Source organism: Mobula hypostoma, chromosome 9 (assembly GCF_963921235.1).
Source record: "Mobula hypostoma chromosome 9, sMobHyp1.1, whole genome shotgun sequence".
NCBI classification, from domain to species: domain Eukaryota; kingdom Metazoa; phylum Chordata; class Chondrichthyes; order Myliobatiformes; family Myliobatidae; genus Mobula; species Mobula hypostoma.
In genome coordinates, this window is record NC_086105.1 from 67,809,882 (window position 1) to 67,832,733 (window position 22,852).

At 44.0% G+C, this 22,852-nt stretch overlaps 1 protein-coding gene across 8 annotated transcripts in view; it reads left to right on the forward strand.

Annotated features, from left to right (window-relative positions):
* nav3 (neuron navigator 3) overlaps nucleotides 1-22,852 on the forward strand; it is a 503,350-nt gene that overhangs the window by 455,836 nt on the left and 24,662 nt on the right. For all 8 annotated transcript variants that reach the window (XM_063058462.1, XM_063058455.1, XM_063058456.1 and 5 more), the window contains 5 exons: nucleotides 3,520-3,673; nucleotides 7,202-7,373; nucleotides 11,496-11,593; nucleotides 12,193-12,288; nucleotides 21,230-21,398. In XM_063058462.1, the coding sequence (XP_062914532.1) occupies nucleotides 3,520-3,673; nucleotides 7,202-7,373; nucleotides 11,496-11,593; nucleotides 12,193-12,288; nucleotides 21,230-21,398 (689 nt within the window). The remainder of the gene's footprint in view (nucleotides 1-3,519; nucleotides 3,674-7,201; nucleotides 7,374-11,495; nucleotides 11,594-12,192; nucleotides 12,289-21,229; nucleotides 21,399-22,852) is intronic.

Consider the following 22,852-nt stretch of genomic DNA (forward strand, 5'->3'; position numbering starts at 1 on the left):
CTGAGAAAAAGTATTTTTATTTGATAGGGGTATACAAAATTATGTGGGGTATAGATAGCATAAACGAAAGCAGGTTTTTTCCACAGAGGCAGGGTGAGACTAGAACAGTAGGTCATGGGTTAAGGGTGAAGGGTGAAACATTTAACGTGATCATGAGGGGACATGGTGTTCTTATGACCCTGTGACCCGGGGGTGGGGGTTAACATTTGAAACACACTGCCAGAGAAGTTGCTGAAGACAGGTTGGCTCTCAACATTTAGCAGGTTTCTGGATGAGTATTTAAATTGCCAAGGTATATAAGGCTATCGACCAGGTGCTGGTAAATGGATTAGTGTCAGTCATAAGACATTACAGCACAGAAACAGGCCCATTGGCCCATCAGTCCATGCCTATTTATTTATTTGCTTAACTCCATTGAGCTGCTCCTTGACCGTAGCTCCCCATAACCCTCCCATCCACGTACCTAACTAAATTTGTCTTAAATGGTGAAATTGAACCCACATCCACCACTTCCAATGGCAATTCATTCCACACACTCACTGCCCTCTGAGTGAAAAAATATCCACTCAGTTTCCTCTCAAACATTTTACCTTTCACCCTTAAACCAGGACCCCTAGTTCTTGTCTCACCCAACCTCAGAGGAAAAAAACATGTTTGCATTTACCATATCTATACCCCTCGTAATTTGGTTTGCCTCTATCAATTCTCTGCTCGTTCCCCTAGGCTCTAGGGAATGAAGTCCTGTAGATGGATTTTGATGGTCAGTATGGACATTGTGGGCCGAAGGGTCTGTTATGTGCTATATGACTCTATGACTCCGTGAGATGGACATCTATACATAAATTGTCGGGGAGGGGGAAAAGGAGAAATAGTATCCGTCGTATCTGCCCCTTTCCGAAGCCCCCAAGAACAGTACGGGGCAGGAGCAGTGAGAAAATTCCAGAATGTGTACTTGGGGCTGAAGGGTGTGAAGTATAAAAGTTGGGAAGTCATGTTGCAGCTGTAGAAGAGTTTGGTCTGGCTGCATTTGGAGTATTGTGTGCAATTCTGGTCACCCGTTACAAGGAGAATGTGACTGCTTTAGAAAAGACACAGAAGATGTTCACCAGGATCTGTCTGCATTCGAGAGTATTACAGTATAGCTTTAAGGAGAGATTGAACAAACTTGAACTGTTTTTTCTTCCGGAGTGTTAGAGGCTGTGGGGTGAAATTACGAGAGGCATACCTAGGTAGATAATCAGGGTGGAAAGGTCAAGTAGTAGGGGGCACAGCTTTAAGGTCTGAGAGCTATGAGAAACGTATTTTGCAGAGAGAGTGGTAGGTGCCTGTATCGTGTTGCCAGGGGAATGTGGGAAGGAGATATGATAGTGATGCTTAAAAGACTAATACATGAACATGCAAGGAATGGAAAGTTATGAATTATGTGCAGACGGAAGAGATTTACTTCAATTTATCATCGTGTTTGGCACAGACAATGTGGGCTGAAGTGGTGTTTAAGGAGAATTTAGGCAAATACATGAATGGTGGGATATGGATCATGTGTAGGCAGATGTGGCATTATGGTCAGAACAGACACTGTGGGCCGAACAGCCTGTTGCTGTGCTATTCTATGTCCCATGTTCTATTCAGCAGAAACCATGGTGTGAGAGCAAATTCACTTGAGATGCAGACAGAGAAAGGAGAGTGTGTGTGTGAGAGAGAGAGAGAGAGAGAGAGAGAGAGTGGCAAAGAGAGACTTGTGGGGCTGGAAATAATTAGATAGTGAAATTATTTGATATTACTTCAATGTTTATTAAGCAGCCTCATTTTTGATAATAATTTATCACATGCAAAATAGATGAAAGAATTAAGACTTTAAAGGATCAAATATTTTGTAAAATGTCCAACACTGCAAAAGTCGTCCAATGGCCACAGCTGGAACAGTGTCCTGATGTTGCTGGTGGGTCTGGCCATTAGTGGAGTCCGAGTTGAGAGCCGTGGGCTAAGTTGTAGGCATGTCCTGGGGAAGGACACATGAAAAATGCAGGAGGAACTCAGCAGGTCAGGCAACATCTATGGAGAGGAATAAAGAGTCAACATTTCGGGCTGGCACCCTTCGTCAGGACTGGAAAGGAAGGGGGCAGAAGCCAGAATAAGAAGTGAGGGGAAGGAGTACAAGCTGGCAGGCGATAGGTGAGACCAGGTGAGGGGGAAAGTGGGAGGGGTAGGGGGATGAAGTGAAAAACCGAGAGGGAATACATGAAAATGTTAAAAGGCTAAAGAAGGAGGAATTGGATAAGAAAGGACTGTGGACCATGGGAGACGGGAAGATGGAGGGAAACCAAAAGGTGATGGGCTAGTAAGGAGAAGAGAAGGTAAACAGAAAGGGGAATTGAAAGAAGAGGGTGGAGGGAGAAATTACCAGAAGCTGGAGAAATTAATGTTTATGCATTAGGTTTTAGGACACCCAGATGGACTATGAGGTGTTGCTCCTGCAACATAAGCATGGCCTCATCATGGCAGTAGAAGAGTCCATGAACCAACATGTTGGAGTGGGAATGGGAATGGGAAATCAAGTCCTGAACAGTCGAATAATCTATCTTCAATGTTCTAATAACAGAATGCAGTGTAAAGTATAACAGCCACTGGAATTATTACCTCTTCTGGGACTAATTGCAATGTTTTGTGTGTGAGCAGGTGGATGGTGTGGTTAGAACATAGAACATAGAACATAGGTCAGTACTGCACAGTACAGGCCCTTCAGCCCACAACACTATGCTGACCTTTTAACCTACTAGAAGATCAATCTAACCCTTCCCTCCTACATAGCCCTCCATTTTCCTTTCCTCCATGTGCCCCCAAAGAGACTCTTCAATGCCCCTGATGTATCTGCCTCTACCACCACCCCTGGCAGCATATTCAACTCACTCACCACTCTCTGTTAAAAAAAGTATCTCTGACATCCCCCCTATACTTTCCTCCAATCGCCTAAAGACGATGGTTCCTCATATTAGCCCAAATGAGAATCAAAATCAGGTTTACTATCTCTGACACATGTCGTGAAATTGGTTGTTTGTGGCAGCAGTACAATGCAAGACATAAAATACACTGTTAATTACAATAGAAAACATAAATAAAAAGTAAGGAGAGCTAAAAGAGTGAGGTAGTGTTCATGGATTCATTGTCTGTTCAGAAATGTGATGGCTGAGGGGAAGAAGTTGTTCCTAAAACAGTTGAGTGTGGGCTTTCAGGCTCCTGTACCTCCTGATGGTGGCAATGAGAAGAGGGCATGTCCTGGGTGATGAGGGTCTTTAATGCTGGATGCCACCTTTTGGAGGCATTGCCTTTAGAAGATGTCCTTGATGCTGGGGAGACTAGTGCCCATGATGGTGCATGATAGGTCTCTGGTTATCTACTCGACCTATGCCTCTTGTTATCTCGTACACCTCTATCAAGTCACCTGTCAACCTCTGTTACTGTGGGCATTCTGAGATCTCTACGGTGTGCCGACTGACCGATGCCTTTGTTTCCTCGGTGCAGGATCTGCGAGTGCACGGAGTCAGAGGCCGAGGCCATTGTCCACCTCAAGAGTGAGCTGCGGGAGAAGGAGCTGAAGCTGACCGACATCCGGCTCGAAGCTCTGAGCTCAGCTCATCACCTCGATCAGATCCGAGAGGCTATGAACAGGATGCAGGTAATCTCCAGATATGGGCGCTGGTCCCTCAGAACTCTCAAATCCACCTCTGTTGTTAACATAAGACATAGAACACTACAGCACAGTACAGGCTAGTTGGCTCACAATGTTGTGCTGACCAATTAATCTACACTAAGATCAATCTACCCTTCCACATAACCCTACATTTTTCTTTCATCCATGTTCAAAGTTCAAAGTAAATTTATTATCAAAGTACATATATGTCAACATATACAACATGAGATTCATTTTCTTGTGCACAATCACAGTAAATACAAGAAACACAATAGAATCACAATAGCAAAAGACCACCTCCAACAGAATGGACAACTACCCAATATGCAAAAAAACAATAATTTGTGCAAATACAAAAAGGAAGAGGAAAAACAAAAGAAATAATAACAAATAAATAAGCAATAAATATCGAGACATGAGATGAAGAGTTCTTGAAAGTGAGTCCAGTTTAGTGCGAACAGTTCAGTGATGGGGTGAGTGAAGTTGAGTGAAGTTATCCCCTCTAGTTCAAGAGCCTGATGGTTGAGGGGTGATGACTGTTCCTGCACCTGGTTAGGCACGTCTTGAAGCTCCTGTACCTTCTTCCCAAAGGCAGCAGTGACAAGAGTGCATGGCCTGGGTGGTGGGTCCTTGATAATGGATGCTGCTTTCCTGTGACAGTGCTCTGTGCAGATGTGCTCATTGATGGAGAAGGTTTTACCCATGAAGGATTGGGCCATGTCCACTACTTTTTGTAAGCTTTTCTGTACAAGGGCATTGGTGTTTCCACACCAAGCTGTGATGCAACCAGTTAATATAGTCTCCATCACATATCTATAGAAGTTTGTCAAAGTGTTGATGTGCCTATCTCAGAGTCTCTTAAATGTCCCGAATGTATCTGCCTCTACCATCACTCCTGATAGCGTGTTCCACACACCCACCACTCTCTGTGTAAAATACTTACCTCTGACATCCAAATCACCTTAAAATTAGTCATTGCTACCTTGGGAAAAATCTCTGGCTATCCCCTCAATTTATGCTTCTTATCATCTTGTACACCTCTATCAAGTCATCTCTCATCCCCTTACCCTACAAAGGGAAAAGCCCTAGTTCACTCAGCCTACCTTCATTCGACATGCTCTCTAATCCAGTTGGCATCCTGGTAAATCTTCTCTAAAGCTTCCACATTCTTCCCATAATAAGGCGACCAGAACTAAGCACAATTCTCCAACCGTGGTCTAACTAGGGTTTTATAGAGCTGCAACATTACGTCGTGGCTCCTGAAGGAGATCTCCCCTATAATAAAGGCCAATGCACTGTAAGCATTGTAACACCACTATCAAATTGTGATGGGGTTAGTGACCCCTCAGTGTTACTTCTCTGTCAGTTTTGTCCCCTGACTATTTCCTCTCTAACAGTGTATTGCTCCCTTGTTATTGCCCCTCTGACTGTGTGCTGCATACTCAGTGTTGCCTCATCCATGTTGTATCCTCCCTCAGTGCTGCCCTGATGACACGGCCTTGTCCCCTACCCTGGAACTGTGTAGCATTCTAGCTGTACTGCACGGGATCGCTAGCCTGGATTCAGGGCTCAGTCCTCTGGAGTGGCACTGAAAACCACAGCCAGGGAGAAGGGCCCAGAATCTGCCTGAGGTGCCCCAACCACAGTCCCTTTGGCTCACTCCTGCTAATTAACACAGCACTCCTGTGCACCAATAACAGGATCTTGTGTTTAAAGATAAAACTAATAAGCCTCCTTTATTGGCCATTTTTAGCACGATCAGTTTCCAGGGTAATGTTGTATTATAACTAGGGGCAGGGACAGGAGCTAAACTAAGATAATGTGTAGTTGAAGTCAGGATGTGATCAGCTATTAGACCATAAGACTATAAGGCAGGAGCAGTATTGGGCCATTCAGCCCATCACGTCTGCTCCTCCATTCCATCATGGCTAATCCTGAATCCCACTCAGCCCCATACACCTGCCTTCCCGCCACATCCTTTGATGCCGTGATCAATCAGGAAACTACCAACTTTCACTTTAAAAATACCCGTGGACTTGGCCTCCACCACAGTCTGTGGCAGAGAATTCCACAGATTCACTACTCTCTGGCTAAAAAATTCCTCCTTACTTCTGTTCTAAAAGGTTGTTCCTCAATTTTGAGGCTGTGCCCTCTAGTTCTAGATATCCCCACCATAGGAAACATCCTCTCCACATCCACCATATCTAGTCCTTTCAACATTTGGTAGGTTTCAATGAGATCCCCTGCATTCTTCTAAATTCCAGTGAGTACAGGCCCAAAGCTGCCAAACGCTCCTCATGTGTTAACCCCTTCATTCCCGGATTCATCCTCATGAACCTCCTCTGGACTCTCTCCAATGACAACACATCCTTTCTGAGATATGGTGCTCAGAACTGTTGAAAATACTCCAAGTGCGGCCTGACCAGTTACTTATAAAGCCTTAGCTTTATCTCCTTGTTTTTGTAATCTATTCCTCTGGAAATGAATGCCAACATTGCAGTTGCCTTCTTTACCACAGACTCAACATGTAAATTAACCTTCTGGGAGTCTTGCACAAGGTCTCCTAAGTCCCTTTGCACCTCCGATGTTTGAATTTTCCCCCCATTTAGATAATAATTTGCACTTTTGCTCCTTTTACCAAAATGCGTTATCATACATTTTCCAACACTGTCTTCCATCTGCCACTTTTTTGCCCATTCTTCCAATTTGTCTAAGACCTGCTGCAATCACATTGCTTCCTCAGCACTACCTACCCCTCCACCTATCTTCATATCACCTTCAAACTTTACCACAAAGCCATCAATTCCATTATCTAAATCATTCACAATGTGAAAAGTAGCGGTCCCAATACTGACCCCTGAGGAACACCACTGGTCACTGACAGCCAACCAGAAAAGGCCCCTTTTATTCTCACCCACTGCCTCCTGCCTGTCAGCCATTCCTCTATCCATGCTACTGTCTTTCTTGTAATGCCATGGGATATTTATCTTGTTAAACAGCCTTACGTGTGGCACCTTATCAAATGCTTCTGAAAATCTAAGTAAATGACATCCATTGCCTCTCCTTTGTCCACCCTGCTTGTTACATTCTCGAAGAACTCTAACAGATTTGTTAGGCAAGATTTCCCTTTAGAGAAACCATGCTGACTTAGACGTACTTTATTATTAGTCTCCAAGTACCCCGAAACCTCATCCTTAATAATAGACTCCAACTCTTTCCCAACCACTAAGGTCAAGCTAACTGGCCTATAATTTCCTTTCTTTTGTCTTCCTCCCCTCTTAAAGAGTGGAGTGACATTTGCAATTTCCAGTCCTTTGGAACCTTACCAGAATCAAATGATTCTTGAAAGACCATGACCAATGCATCTGTTATCTCTTCAGCAACCTCTCTCAGGAGTCTGGGATGTAGTCCATCTGGCCCAGGTGACTTATCCACCTTAACACCTTTCAGTTTGCCAAGTACTTTTTCCTTTGTAATAGCAATGGCACTCACTATTCACCTCGTCTGTTGCAGAATGAGATCGAGCAACTTAAAGCAGAGAATGATCGCCTGAAGTCGGAAACAGGTAGCAGTGGGGCAGCCCGCACACAGTCCCGGTCTTCGACCTCCTCCTCCTCCTCCTCGTCCCGCCAGTCCTTGGGACTTTCCCTGCAAAACCTCAACGTCACAGACTCTATGACATCAGGTAAGATCACCTCAGAAAAGGTTCCGATATCTGGATACAGCACTTTCTATGAAAGAAATGCTTCTAATAAGACCATAAGACAAGGGAGCAGAGTTAAGCTCCTTGGCCATTGGAGTCTGCTCCGCCATTCCATCTTAACTGATTTATTATCCATCTCAACCCCGTGCTCCTTCTTTCTCCCTGTAATCTTTGACACCCTGGTTAATCAAGAACATGTCACCCTCCACCTTCAACATCCCTGTGACCCAGCCTGCACAGCCATCTGGGGCAATGAATTCCACAGTTTCACCACCCTCCCAGTAAAGTAACTTTCCTCATCTCTGTTCTAAATGGACGTCCCTCAATTCTGAAGCTGTGCCCTTTGGCCCTAGACCTTCCCACTATTGGAAACATCCTTTCCACATCCTATCTAGACCTTTCAGTGTTCAACAGGTTGCAATGAGATTTCCCCCCTCATTCTTCTAAACTCCAGAGAGTTCAGGGACAGAGCTAACAAACGCTCCTCATATGCTAACCCTTTCATTCCCTCTCCAATGCCAGCACATCTTTTCTTGGAAAAGGGGCCCAAAACTACTCACAATGCTCCAGTTGTGGTCTTTCCAATGGCTTATAAAGCCTCAGCATTCCATCCTTACTATATCACAGCATTACTATATCAGTATTCCAGTCCTCTCGAAATGAATGCTAACATTCATTTGCCTTCCTTGCCACTGACTCAACCTGCAAGCTAACCTTTAGGGAATCCTGCTCAAGGAATCCCAAGTCCCTCTACACTTCTGAGTTTTGAATTTTCTCCCAATAAACAGTGCAAAAGAGGGATAGTGAGATAGTGTTCATTGCTTTGTGGATTATTCAGAAATCTGACAACTGATGGGAATTGTGACATCTGCCATGATTTGTGATCCTGAGTATTATAGCCTCTATACCAGGCTGAGATGCAACCAGTCAGAGTGCTCCCCAAGATACATCCGTAGTGAGTTGCTGGTCTTTTGTGACGTACCAAACCTCCTCAAACTCCTAATAAAGCATGGCTGTTGGTGTGCCTTCTTCGTGAACGCACCAATATGTTGAGCTCAGCATAGTTCCGCTGAGATGTGGGTGATCAGGAACTTGAAGTTGCTCACCCTTTCAATAAAGGCTGGTGTGTCTTCTTCTAACTTGCCTTTCCTGAAGTTTGATGTCTGGGGCATACCTGGAGTCACATGACAGAGGACTGCATATCCCCTGAGGACCTTATGAATGGCCCGTTTGCTTCATAGACTTTGCTGCTGCAGACTTTGAACAAGCCTCCTAATGATAGCCCATTAAACTGGCCTCTTGACTAGCGTATCCTCATGATTACTTGCAAGGAGATTATTGGGGGAAGATTTCTACGTGGCAACAGATTAAAATCTGTTGATGTTTAAGGGGACTTGGGTCTCCCTCTACACATCACAAAGATTGGTGGAGTTGCGGATATGGGCAGAGAAAAAGAGTTCAATCCAGCTAAGTGTGAGATGTTGAACTTCAGAAGGCCAAAACAGGGTAAGGCTTGCACAATGAGTTGTAGGGCTCTGAGATGTGTGATAGAACAAAGTGACCTAGGAATACAGGTCCATTTTTCCTTGAATATGGTATCACAGGTGGATAGTGTCAGAAAGAGAGCTTTTAGCATATTGGCCTTCAATATGCTAAAGATTTTATAGAGATATATGAAATTATAAGGGGTATAGATATGGTGAATGCATGCATTTTCCCCTTGGGAATTGGGTGAGACTAGAACTAGAGGTCATAAGTTTAGAGAGAAAGGTGAAATATTTAAGGGGATTCTGAGGGTGAACTTCATGACTCAGAGGTTGGTGAGAATGTGGAATGAGCTGCCAGTGGAAGTGGTGGATGCAGGTTCAATTGTAACATTCAAGAGACGTTTGGCTAAGCACATGGATGGAAGTGGTTTGGAGAGATATGGTCCGGGTGCAGGTTGATGGGACCAAGCAGAAGGTCATGTCAACATGGACCAAATGGGCCAAAGGGCCTGTTTCTGTGCTCTGGTACACTCTGACTCTATGCCAGATGTAGGAGGAAAGTGCACAGTTAATGGCAAGACCCTTAATACAGAGGGTTCATGTGGTCCGAGTCCATAGCTCCCTAGAAGTAGCCACACAAGTGGTAAAACTGACACATGGCTTGCCTTCATTGGTCAAGACTTTGATTGTAAGAGTCAGGATGTCATATTCCAGCTATGTCAAACTTTGATTGGGTCACACATTGTGTGCATTCCTGGTCACCCCCATTACAGGAGATATCTGATGGCTTTGGTAAGGGTGCAGAAGAGATTTACCAGATTAGAATGTGGTATGAACTGTCAGGAGAGGCTGGACAAACTTGAGATGTTTTCTCTGGAGGCCCAATAAATGTCTATCAAATGATGACACACATTGATTGAGGAGACAGTCAGAATCTTTATTCCAGGGTAGGAAGGTCAATACTAGAGGTCATGTATTTAAACTGAGAGTGAGAAAGCTTAAAGGAGATTCTCAGGGCAAGTTCTTTTAGACAAAGAATGGTAGGTAGCTGAGCGCCAGGGGAGTTCATGGAGCAGACATGTTAGTGGTGTTTAAGGGGCTGCTAGAAAGGCATGTGAATATGCAGGGAATGAGGGGTATTGATCATGTGCAGGCAGAAGGGATTTAACTTAATTCAGCACACATAAACACAAGAGATTTTGCAGATGCTGGAAATCCAGAGCAACACTCACAAAATGCTGGAGGAACTCAGCAGATCGGGCAGCAATTGTGGAGGGGAATAACAAGCTAATATTTTGGGCTGAGATCCTTCATCAGGACTGGAAAGGAAGGAGAAAGAAGTCAGAATTCAGTTTGAAATTCAAGTCAGAGTTTAATTCAGCATTGTATTGGTGCAGCGTCATCACCCAAAGGGGCTGTTCCTGTGCTTCAAAATCCATGACTCCATATTTAGAAAATACAGACAAAGGAAAGCTATTAGCTCATGGTACATGGACCAGTGGACAGAGTTATCAGCAGGGGAGAGAATGTAAGGGGTAAGTAAGAGGAAGAACATTTTTAACAGAACAAGACACAGTACTCACTGCCCGCATGGGTACAGGTACGGATTACCCTACAGCCATCTTGCATGGAGAGTCCAGGGACCCATCACCCTGGCAACTGAGGGAATGCCCAGGCTGACTGCCTGGCAGTCTTCTCAGGGTACGTTGGTGCCTTGGTATCCCTGGACAAAGAACACACCACGCCATAGTCACTATGGAGGTGTTCTGGAAACGCTGGGCACCACATGGGATAAACTGCATCCCAGATGAGGATGTGAATATTTTAATTTAGTTCCTGATAGTTATTGTTGTAACTCACAGTGATTTGTTGTAGTATCGTAGCGCTTGAAATAAATTTAATTTTGCAATAAAAGACTCACCGCTCTCTGGGTGAAGAAAATCTTTCTTATCTTTCTTGCCTCAATGTCAGATGACTGAGACCTGATTCTGACACTGTGACAAATTGGTCCAATCGTGCTAATACAAGGGGGTGCCATTTTCAGGAGATTAGAAGAAAGTACAAGACGGAATTTCAAAGGTAAGTATTTTTACACAGAGAGAGGTGAGTGCATGGAACTCCCTGCCAGGGAGATGGTAAAGGCAGGTACATTAGGGACATTTAAGAAACTCTTAGATAGGCATATAGATGATAGAAAAATAGAGGACTATGTAGGAGGGAAGGGTTAGATTGATCTTAGAGTAGGTTCAACAATTGACACAACACTGTGGGTCAAAGCGCCTGTACTGTGCAGTAACATTCTATATTGTGTATTCAAATGGTCAGACTGGAGAAAACAATGCAGCAAAGATTGGACATGGTGAAGGGTCACAATCTGATACATTCACTGTTTATTTCCCTCCATAGGTGTTGCCTGACTCGCTGAGTTCCTCCAGCATTTTGTGCGTGCGTTGCCTGGCAAGAATTATATGCAGTCTGCCCCTCTCAGTCTTCCCAACTCCAAACCTACTCTCCTTAAAGGATGATGCACTGTGCACTGTGTGTAAAGATGTAGCTAAATTGTTGGAACCTTTAAATGGGACCTCACTCTATACTGTTTCGTTTTTCACTTTTGCAGACATCCTACTTGACGAGGGGACAGATGGAAAATTTCGGAAGGAATGCTGTAACGTCAGGATTATGATCTGCTTGAACAAACAGCTCAAACGAACCAAGGTAAAGAGAGGCACTGGTCTGCATCTTACAGAAAATAGAAGATAATGCAGAGGGGCAATGGCCCTGGACTAGCAGGGAGGATGCTTTGGTCGGCATGCACCAGTTGGAACACATTGGAACACATTTCACACATCCATCACTCTGTAAAAAACTTAACTCTGACATCCTCCCTATACTTTCCTCCAAATATCTTAAAATTATGCCCTCTCGATTTAGCCATTTCCACCCCGGGAAAATGTCTCTGGCTGTCCATCCTATCAATGCCTCTTATCATCTTATACACCTCTATCAAGTCACCTCTCACCCCAGAGAGAAAATCTTTAGCCTGCTGAACCCATTCTCATAAGATATGCTCTTCAGTCCAGGCAGCATCCTGGTAAACCTCCTCTGCACCCTCTGTAAAGCTTCCACATCCTTCCTATATTGAGGTGACCAGACCTAATGAATGCCAGACCTTCTAAACAATCTCATGGGAGCTTAATCAAATTAAATTTTACTGCAAGTCCCCAAATGGCTAAAGAGGGGATGGAGAGAGTTGTACTAAGAATTACATTTCATCCCTTTGCCGATAATTATAATATGTGATTCTGTACTTTCAGGATGAAAAGACGCCTCAGTATCTGATTGGCTCCATTGGAGTCAGCGGAAAGACAAAATGGGATGTTCTTGATGGTGTTATTCGTCGATTGTTCAAGGTACACGTTTAGGCAAAAAAAGAGGGAGGTTGTAGCTTTTAATTAAATAAAGCTGTTGTAGCTTTATTTAATGAATTGATTGGAAATTATTTTGTCACTGTGATGGAATTTTAACTGCAGATCAATACAGAACAGGTCAGCACAGAACACACCCTTGGACCCACAATGTGCTGAATTAATTAACCTAGCAATTGAAAGCCCAGCGGTACAGCAGTGTAACAGTTAGCATAGTGCTATTGCAGAGCCAGCAACCCAGGTTTGGTTTGACCGCTGCCTGTACAGATTAGTAGGTTCGTTAGTCACATGGGTGAGATTGGACAGCACGGGCTTGTTGGAAGGGCCTGTTACCACTCTAAGTAAAATGAAACTAAAACTCCACCACCTCGAGTATGGAGTATCCTAAGCAGGGTGGCATGTTAATGTAGTGGTTTGTGTAACACTATTACAGCACCAGCCAAGCAGGTTCAATTCCTGCCACTGTCCTTAAGGAAAATGTATGTTCTCCCCGTGTCTGTGTGTGTTTCCTCCAGGTGCTCCGGTTTCCTCCCACGTTTCAAAGATATATGGGTTAAGGTTAATAAGTTGCGAGCATGCTATGTAGTGCTGGAAGCGTGGTGACACTTGAACACCCTCAGACTGTGGTAGTTGTTGATGAAAACAGCGTATTTCACTGTATGTTTCAATGTACATGTGATGAGTAAAGGTAATTGGGAGAAGGCAGACAATAGACTTGATGGGCTGAATGGCCTAATTCTTCACCCATGTTTTATGTTCTAATCTCTAAGACTAAACTAATCTGTACTACCAACCTAATGTCCCTATAACCTGCTTCTTTACACATTATATGTCAATGATTTGGATGAAGCACTTGATGGACTTGTGACCAAGTTTGCGGACCAGATCACTTAGGTTCGCTGATTGAGTAGAAAAGGCAGTGATTTGCAGCAGTTTAGAGCATCAAGAAGTGCTCAGTCAGAGAGGTTGGAAGCCTGAGGAGACAGAGCTCACTCTGGTTCGCCAATTGAGTAGAAAAGGCAGCGACTGGCGCCAGTTTGGAGCTTTGAACAACAGCCAATCAGCTTTCAGGATTGATTGGCAAGAACAAATTAAATCGAGGCAAGGGCAAGTGGAGCAGCCACTTTCAGAGTGGCCATCCTTAGAGTGGACAGAGTTAGAGTGGAATTTGGAGGCTTTAGCTCTTGTGGCTTCAGCAAGGAGAGGCTTGAGTGAGAGAAGGCAATAAAACTGTGGGTAGACTTCCCCCACACCACCACAGTTTATTGTTCTTTTTTTACATCTGCTGTGTTAGAACAGTAGACATGCCAGGCAGCATAGTGGAATGCTCCTCTTGCAGGATGTGGGAAAGCAGGGAGACCTCCAGTGTCCCTGATGACTTCAGCTGTAAAGTGCAACCAGATGTAGCTTCTAACAATCTGTGTTAAGGAATTGATTCAAGATTCAAAGATTCAAAAAACTTTATTGTCATTCTAACCATACATCAGCTCTGCAGGGCAGAATGAGACAGCGTTTCTCAGGGGCAGTGCAATCATAACATAACAAACGCAACATTAAATAATAAACATAACAATAAATAGTAAAACACAACAGCCACATGTCAGTTAAAATCAAGTTATAAGTGTCCAGTGCAAGTTAAAAGTGTCCAAAGCAGAGTCAGGTGGAGCAGCTATTTAGCAGTCTGACTGTCTGTGGGAGGAAGCTGTTTAGTAGCCTTGTGGTTTTAGATTTGATGGTCCTGTAATGTTTGTCTGATGGCAGAAGAACAAGCAGTTCATGGAGAGGGTGTGAGGGGTCTTTAATGATGTACTGTGTCTTCTGGAGGCATCGACTCTGAAAGAGGTCTTTGACAGAAGGTAGGGAGACCTCAATAACCTTCTCTGCTCCCCTAACCACCCTCTGCAAGGCTTTTTTGTCGACAGCACTGCAGCTGGAGTACCAGGTTGTGATGCAAAAGGTCAGCACACTCTCCTCTGTAGAATGTAGTTAAGATGTTAGTGGGGAGTGATGCTTGTTTAAGCTTCCTCAAAAAGTGCAATCTCTGCTGGGCCCGTTTCACAATCCCAGTGGTGTTCCTGGACCAGGTGAGATTGTCCGAGATCTGCACCCCAAGGAATTTGATGTTTTCCACTCTCTCCACCGTGGAGCCGCTGATGCTGAGGGGTGTGTGCTCAGGCTGAGACCGTCTGAAATCGACGATCATCTCCTTGGTTTTGGTGATATTAAGCATCAAGTTGTTATCCCTGCACCAGCTCTCTAGGTGTTTGACCTCCTCCCTGTACATAGTTTCATCATTTTTGCTGATGAGCCCCACCACTGTGGTATCACCTGCAAATTTAATGATCAGGTTCTCCTTGAATTTGGCTGCACAGTCATGTGTTAGCAGTGTAAACAGCAATGGGCTAAGCACACAGCCTTGTGGGGATCCAGTGCTCAGTGTGATAGAGTCAGAGATGTTTCTGCCAACACAGGCTGACTGTGGTCTCTCTGTCATGAAATCCAGAATCCAGCGACACATGGCAGTGTTAAGGCCAAGCAGCGACAGTTTCTCCACTAGTCTCTGCGGGACGATGGTATTGAACGCGGATGATGGAATTGGAACTGGAACTGGATGAATCCGGATGTTCAGGAGGCTGAGGGGGTGATAGATAGGACATAGGCAGAGGTAGTTTCACCCAAGGCGCAGGACACAGGAAACTGTGTATGATCAGGAAGGGGAAAGAGATTAAACAGCCAGTGCAGAGTATCCCTGTGGCCATCCCATCCAACAACAGGTAGATAATTTTGTATATGTTTTAGGGGGCGGGGAATGATCTAGCAGAGGAAAGACACAGCAATCAGGCCACTGGCACTGTCTGACTCTGTGACTCAGAAGGGAAGGGGAGAAGAGGCAGGGAGTTAGGGGAACAGAAAGGAGGTACTGTGGACAAGAACGAGATTCCCGGGTACATTGCCTCCCAGGTGCCAGGGTCTGGGACATGTAGGATCAAGTCCGCATCATTCTTAAGTGGGAGGGTGAACAGCCAGAGGTCGTTGTCCATGTAGGTACCAATGGCATGGGTAGGAAGATTGACGAAGTTAGTGAGTTCAGGGAATTAGGCACCAAGTTAAAGGGCAGGACCTCCGGGGTTGTGATCACAGGATTGCTACCCATGCCATGTATTAGTAAGGACAGAAATATGAAGATTATACAGTTTAACACATGGCTAAGGAGTTGGTGTAGGAGGGAAAGCATAAGATTTTTTGATCATTGGATTCTCTTCCAGGGAAGGTGAGAACTGTACAGAAGAGACGGTTTGCACCTGAAGTGAAGAGGGACTAATATTCTAGTGGGAAAGTTTGCTGGTGCTGCACGATGAGGTTTAAACTAGAGTTACAAGGGGTTGGAAACCAGACTGCCAGAACAGTTAGTGCAGAGATTGTGGAGACAGATATTGGTAAGACCACAGACAAAGTCAGGAATCAAAAGGCTGAGTATGGTGCAACTAATGTCTTGGGATGCATTTATTTCAATGCAAGAAGTATTGTAGGGAAGGCAGATGACCTCAGGACATGGATCAACTTCTGGAATTATGACATTGTAGTGATTAGTAAGATTTGATTGCAGCAGGGGCAGGATTGGCAGCTCAATATTCTGGGGTTCCATTGTTTTAGATACGACAGAGTGAGTGACGTTAAAGGGAATGGGTGATGTTTCTAGTCAGGGAAAATGTCACGGCAGTGCTCAGTCAGGACAGACTGGGGGACTTGTCTAGTGAGGTGTTATAGTGGAACTGAGAAATAAAAAAGGTATGACCACGTTATGTTACAGACCACCCAACAGTCAGAGGGATTTAAAGGAACAAATTTGCAGAGATCGCAGACTGTTGCAAGAAACATAAGGTTGTTATTATGTGATTTTAACTTTCCACATATTGACTGGGACTCCCAAACTGTAAAAGGACTAGATGGGATAGAGTTTGTCAGATGTGTTCAGGAAAGTTTCCTTAATCAGTACATAGAAGTTCCAGTGAGAGAGTGTGTGATACTGGATCTGCTATTAGGGAATGAGACAGGGCTGGTGACAGTATTTTGTGTAGGGGAACACTTTGCATCCAGTGATCACAATGCCATTAGTTCCAAAGTAAGTATGCAAAGAGATAGGTCTGGTCTGCGAGTTGAGATTCTAGATTGGAGAAAAGCCAGTTTTGATGGTATCAGAAAAGATCTGGCATTGGGACAGGCTGTTTTCTGGCAAAAGTGTACTTGGTAAGTGGGAGGCTTTCAAAAGTGAAATTTTGAGAATATAAAGCTTGAATGTCCCTGTCAGAATAAAAGGTAATGATAACAGGTGTCAGAATCCTTGGTTTTCAAGAGATATGGAGGCCCTGGTTAAGAGAAAAAAAGGAGGTGCATGGCAGGAATAGGCAGGTAGGAACAAATGAGGTACTTATGGAGTATAAGAAATGCAAGAGAACACTTAAGAAAGAAATCAGGAGGGCTAAAAGAAGGCATGAGGTTGTCTTAGCAGACAAGGTGAAGGAGAATCCTAAGGGATTCTAAAGATATATGAAAAGTAAGAAGTCTGCAAAGGACAAAATTGGTTCTCTGGAAGATCAGAATGGTAATCCATGTGTGGAGCCAAAAGAGATGGAAGAGAGTTTATATTTTTTTTTGCGTCTGTAGTTACTCAGGAGACAGACACAGGCTCTACAGAAGTGAGGCAAAGTGGCATTAACTTCATGGACCCTGTACAGGTTACGGAGGAGGAAGTGTTTGTTGTCCGGAGGCAAATGAGGGTGGATAAATCTCCAGGCCCCGACAAGGTGCTCCCTCAGACCCTGCGGGAGGCAAGTGCAGACATTGCCAGGTCCTAGCAGAGATATTTAGATTATCCTTAGGTGATAGGTAAGGTAGCAGAGAACTGAAAGACACCCAATGTTGTTGTGCTATTCAAAAAAGGCTCTAAAAATAAACCAGGAAACTATAGACAGCAGTAGTTGGAAATTTATTGGAAGGTATTCTGAGGGACTAGATATGTAAGTATTTTGATAGACATGATTAAGGATAGTCAGCATGGCTTTGGATGTGGTAGGTCATGTCTAACCAATCTTTCAGAGTTTTTCGAGGAAATTACCAGGAAAATGGACGAAGGCTAGACAGTGGGTGTTGTCTACATGGACTTTAGTAAGGCATTTGACAAGGCCTCACATGGGAGGTTGGTCAAGAAGGTTCAGTTGCTCAGCATTCCAGATGAGGTAGTAAGTTGGGTTAGACATTAGCTTTGTGGGAGAAGCTGGAGAGTGGTAGTAGATGGTTGTCTCTCTGACTAGAGGCCTGTGATTAGCGGTGTGCCACAGGGATTGGTGCTGGGTCTGTTGTTATTTGTCATCTAAATCAATGATCTGGATGATAAAGGGGTTAACTGGATGAACAAATTTGCAGTGACACCAGGATTGTGACAGCGAGGAAGGCTATCGTGGCTTGCAGCAAGATCTGGACCAGCTGGAAAAATAGGCTGAAAAATGGCAGATGGTAGTTAATGCAGACAAATGCGAGGTGTTGCACTTTGGTGTGACCAACCAGAGTAAGTCTTACACAGTGAAGAGTAGTGCTCTTGGGGAGTGTGGAAGAACAAAGGGATCTGGGAACACAGGTCCATAATTCATTGAAAGTGGCAGCACAGGTAGATAGGGGCGTTAAGAAAGCTTTTGTCACATTGGCCTCCATAAATCAACGTATTGAGTACAGGAGATGGAATGTTATGTTGAAGTTGTATAAGACATTCATGAGGCCTAATTTGAAGTATTGTGTGCAGTTTTGGTCACCTACTGACAGGAAAGATGTAAATAAGGCTGAAAGAATACAGAGAAAATTTACAAGGATGTTGCCCGGTCTGGAGGATCTGAGTTATAAGGAAAGATTGAAAAGGTTAGAATTTTATTCCTTGGAATTTAGAAGATTAAGAGGAGATTTGATAGAGGTATTCAAAATTACGAGGGATATAGATAGCATAAATGCTAACAGGCTTTTTCCATTGAGGTTGGGTGGGAGTACAACCAGAGGTCATGGGTTAATGGTGAAGGGTGAAAAGTTTAAGGAGGACATAAAGGGAAGCTTTTTCACTCAGAGGGTCATGAGAATGTGGAACAAGCTGCCAGGGCAAGTGGTGCATGGGAGCTCAACTTAAATGCTTAAGAGATGTTTGGATAGGTACATGGATGGTAGGGGTATGGAGGGCTATGGTCCCCATGCGGGTTGATGGGAGTGGGCAGTTTAAATGGTTCAGCACAGGATAGATGGGCAAAAGGGCATATTTTTGTGCTGTACTTTTCTTCGAACTAATGACTCTATGATACAAAGATAGGTAGAGGGGCAGGTAGTGTTAAGGAAGCAGAGAGTCTGCAGAAGGACTCGATCCGATTAGAAGAATGGGCAAAGAAGTGGCAGATAGAATATATAGTGCAGGGAAGTGTATGGTCATGCACTTTGGTAGAAGGAATAAAAGCATAAACTATTTTCTAAACGGGTAGGAAATTCAATAATTTGAGGAGCAAAGAGTGTTGGGAGTCCTTGTGCAGGATTCCCTAAATGTTACCATGCAGACTGAGTTAGTGGTAAGGAAGGCAAATGAAATTTTATTTTGAGAGGACTAGAATATAAGAGCAAGGATGTAATGCTGAGGCTTTATAAGGCATTGGTCAGACTGCACTTAGAGTGTTGTGAGCAGTTTTGAGCCTCTTATGTAAGAAAATATGTGCTGGCATTGGAGGGGGTTCCAGAAGAGATTCACGAGAATGATTCTGGGAATGAAAGGGTTAACATATGAATAGCTTTTGATAGTTCTAGGCGTTTGCTCACTGGAGTTTGGAAGAATGAAGGGGGGATCTTATTGAACCCTATCAAATATTGAAAGGCCTAGAGAGAGTGGCTGTGGAGAGGATGGTTCCTATAGTGGTGGAGTCTAGGATCCGAGGGCACAGCCTTAGAATAGAGGGGCATCCATTTTGAATAGAGATGGAGAAACTTCTTTAGCTGGACGGTAGTGAATCTGTGGAATTCATTGTGACTGACAGCTGTGGAGGCCTAGTCATTAATTATATTTAAAGCAGAGGTTGACGGATTCTTGTTTACTAAGGGTGTTAAAGGTTACGAGGAGAAGGCTGGAGAATGGGATGAGAGGGGTAATAAATCAGGCATGATGGAATGGCAGATCAGACTCAATGGGCCAAATTTTGCTCTTATGTCTTATGGTCTTTCTGTGCATACTCATGTGCCTATCTACAAGCCTCTGAAATACCTCTATCACATCTGCCTCCACCGTCACTTGGCAGTGCATTCCAGGCACCCACCACTCTCTGTATAAAAAACCTGCCCTCCTTTGACCTTAAACCTACTTTAAATCAATCCTCTTGAGTAGATGACATTTTGACCATAGAAAACAAATAAGCTGTCTACTCTTTCTAAGAAACATAAGAACCAGAGTCAGGAGTTGGCCCTCTGGCCTGTTCTGCCTGCTCTGCCATTCAATGAGATCATGGCAGATCTGTTGTGGACTCAGCTCCACCCGTCTGCCTTTTTCCCATAGCCCTTAATTCCTCTGCCACGTGAAAACCTACAGTATCTAACTGTGCCTTAAATACATTTAGTGGTGTAGCCTACACTCACTTACTGGGCAGAGAATTCCACAGATTCACTACTCTGGGAAAAGGCAGTTCTCCTCACCTCTATCCTAAATCTATTGCCCTAAATCATTTACTTTTGATATACAGTGCACCACCAAACCAATCAGCAACCCACCTATTTAACCCTAGCCTAATCACAGGACAACTTACAATGACCAATTAATTTACTAACCAGTATGTTTTTGGATCTTGAGAGGAAACAGGAGCACCCGGAGGAAACCCATGCTTCTCAGGGAGGACATACAAAATTTGGTCCTTATGGAGGATGCTGGAAGTTAACTCCAAACTCTGAACTCTGATGCCCAAGCTGTAATAGTGTCACCTTGTGGCTATGTGTTCTTATACTAACCTCTCTTACCAGTGGAAACAACTTTATTTCCTCTACCTTATCTATAATATTGTATGTTTCTGTAAGATCCCCTCTCATTCTTCTGAACTCCAGCAAGTATAGTCCCAGGCAACTCAATCTCTCCTCATCTCCAGTGTCAACCTAGTGAATCCCCTCTGCTCCATCTCCAAAGACATTTCATCTTTCCTCAAGTGAGGAAATCAGAACTGCTCACAGTATTCCTGGTGCAGGATTTCAGTGCAGCATTACTTCCCTAATCTTAAATTCGATCCCTCTCGCAATGAAGGGCAACAGTCCATTTGCCTTCTTGATAGCCTGTTGCACCAGCAAACCAACCTTTTGTGATCCATGCCCCAGCACTCTCAAGTCCCTCTGCACGACTGCTTTAAATAATAATCTGATCCTCTATCTTTCCTTTCTTTGAAAGCCTCTCATGATCTTATTAACTTTTATCAGGTTTATAAGGGGGTAGTCATTTAAGATGGAGATGGAAAAGACTTTCATCCTTCAGAAAGATGTGAATCTTTAGAATCCTTTTGCATTAAGGACTTGTCTTTCTTCACTGTCTTGGATAACTTATGTATAGCTTGTATTTTGTGTGTTGCCTGTAAATATGTGTCCGTGATGCTGCTGCAAGTTTTTCCAGTACCTCACCATGCTGGTGCACATGACAATAAACTCAACTGGTCTTCAACATCACTTGAGCTGGTACTGAGATTGGCAGATATTTGATTTATTGGAGAGGCAAAAGGTGTAGGGAACAGGCAGAAAGGTCAAGATCAGGTCAATCGTGATCTTACTGAATGTTGGAACAAGCTTGTATGGGGCAAATATTCTATTCTGTTTTTTTAAGTAACTAAGTTAACAAGTTCCATTAAATCTGCAAACTTTACCTTTCTATGTGGCAATTTAGGAGTATATTTTCCGTCTGGATCCGTCTACCAGCCTGGGTCTGTCCACCGACAGCATAGTCAGCTACAATGTAGGTGATATCGTAAGATCCTACAACATGGAGTTACCTGAGCTTCTCCCTTGTGGGTACCTGGTTGGGGATAGCAACGTCATCACAGTGAATCTTAAAGGTAATGGACAATCTTCCTTCTCTTCAGCGGCCAGCTGGTTTTGGGTTAATGGAAGCAGCCGTTTATGAGCCACGGCTCTCATGTTAACTTCTGGAAGGAGAAGCTTGTTAGGGTCAGCACGGTAGCGTAGCAGTTGGTGAAACGCAATTACAGCGGCAGCGACCCGGTTCAGTTCACAACGCAGTGTCGGGATTTTATACATTCTACTCATGACCATGCAGGTTTCCTCCGGGTGCTCCAGTTTCCTCCCACATTCCAAAGACATATTGGTTAGTAAATTACTTTGTCACATGGGTGTAACTGGGCAGCATGAATAAAATAGACTGGAAGTAGACTTGTGGGTGGAGGGGGGAAGTGGGATAGGGTGGCGTGGCAGGGCAGTAGTTAGCACAATCGCTGATCAGGGTTCAATTCCAGCCACTGACTGTAAGGAGTTTATACATACTCCCCATCGCCATGTGGATTTCCTCAAGGTGCTGTGCTTTCCCCCCACACTCCAGGTTAGGATTAGCAAGTTGTGGGCATGCTATGTTAATGCCAGAAGCGTGGCGACATTTGCCCCCAGCACATCCTTGCGGAACTGATCTAACTCAAACGATGAACTTCACTGTATGTTCCGATGTGCATGTGACAAATAAAGCTTAGCTTTGTAAGATTAGGAAGCAGAGTCTGAAAATGAGTCCTTTCCAGAGGGAGTTTGGAAAGACTTTTAGCACCAGCGAGTAAGGGAATTGTGGAATCTTCCACCAGTGACAGTCAATACAGGGTCAGCCAGTAATACTATCAGATATTAGAAACGTAGAAACATATAAAACCTACAACACAATACAGGCCCTTCGGCCCACAAAGTTGTGCTGAACATGTCCCTACCTTAGAAATTACTAGGCTTACCCATAGCCCTCTATTTTTCTATATACATTCTATATACATTTTCTATATACTTTTCTTTCTATAAGATATTGTATCAGGGATAGTTAGGGATGACCGTTAGGAGAACCAATATCGTCAGGAAGAGCCAGGACAGTGAAAGTGTGAGTTGGACAGGTTAATAGAATTATGCATTTAAAGATTAAAGGTTAGTTTTATTTGTCACATGTACATCGAAACATACAGTACAATGTGTTTTTTTCCGTCAATGATCAACACAGTCCAAAGTTGTGTTGGGGTGACCCACAAGTGTTACCATGGTTCCGGTGCCGATGTACTAACCTTAACCCATCTGCCTTTGGAATGTGGGGGTAACTGGGGCACCCTGAGGTAACCCATGTGGTCACAGGAAGAATATGCAAAATTCTTACAGTGGCGGGAATTGAACCCCGATCTTACAGCTGGCGTGTAAAACATTACACTAACTGCTACGCTACCGTGAGGCTAGGATGTCCCATTTGCACAGGTAACATAATCATGATCAACAACATCATCCTTTTGCTTTGCAATCAAGTGCTGTGTTGTAG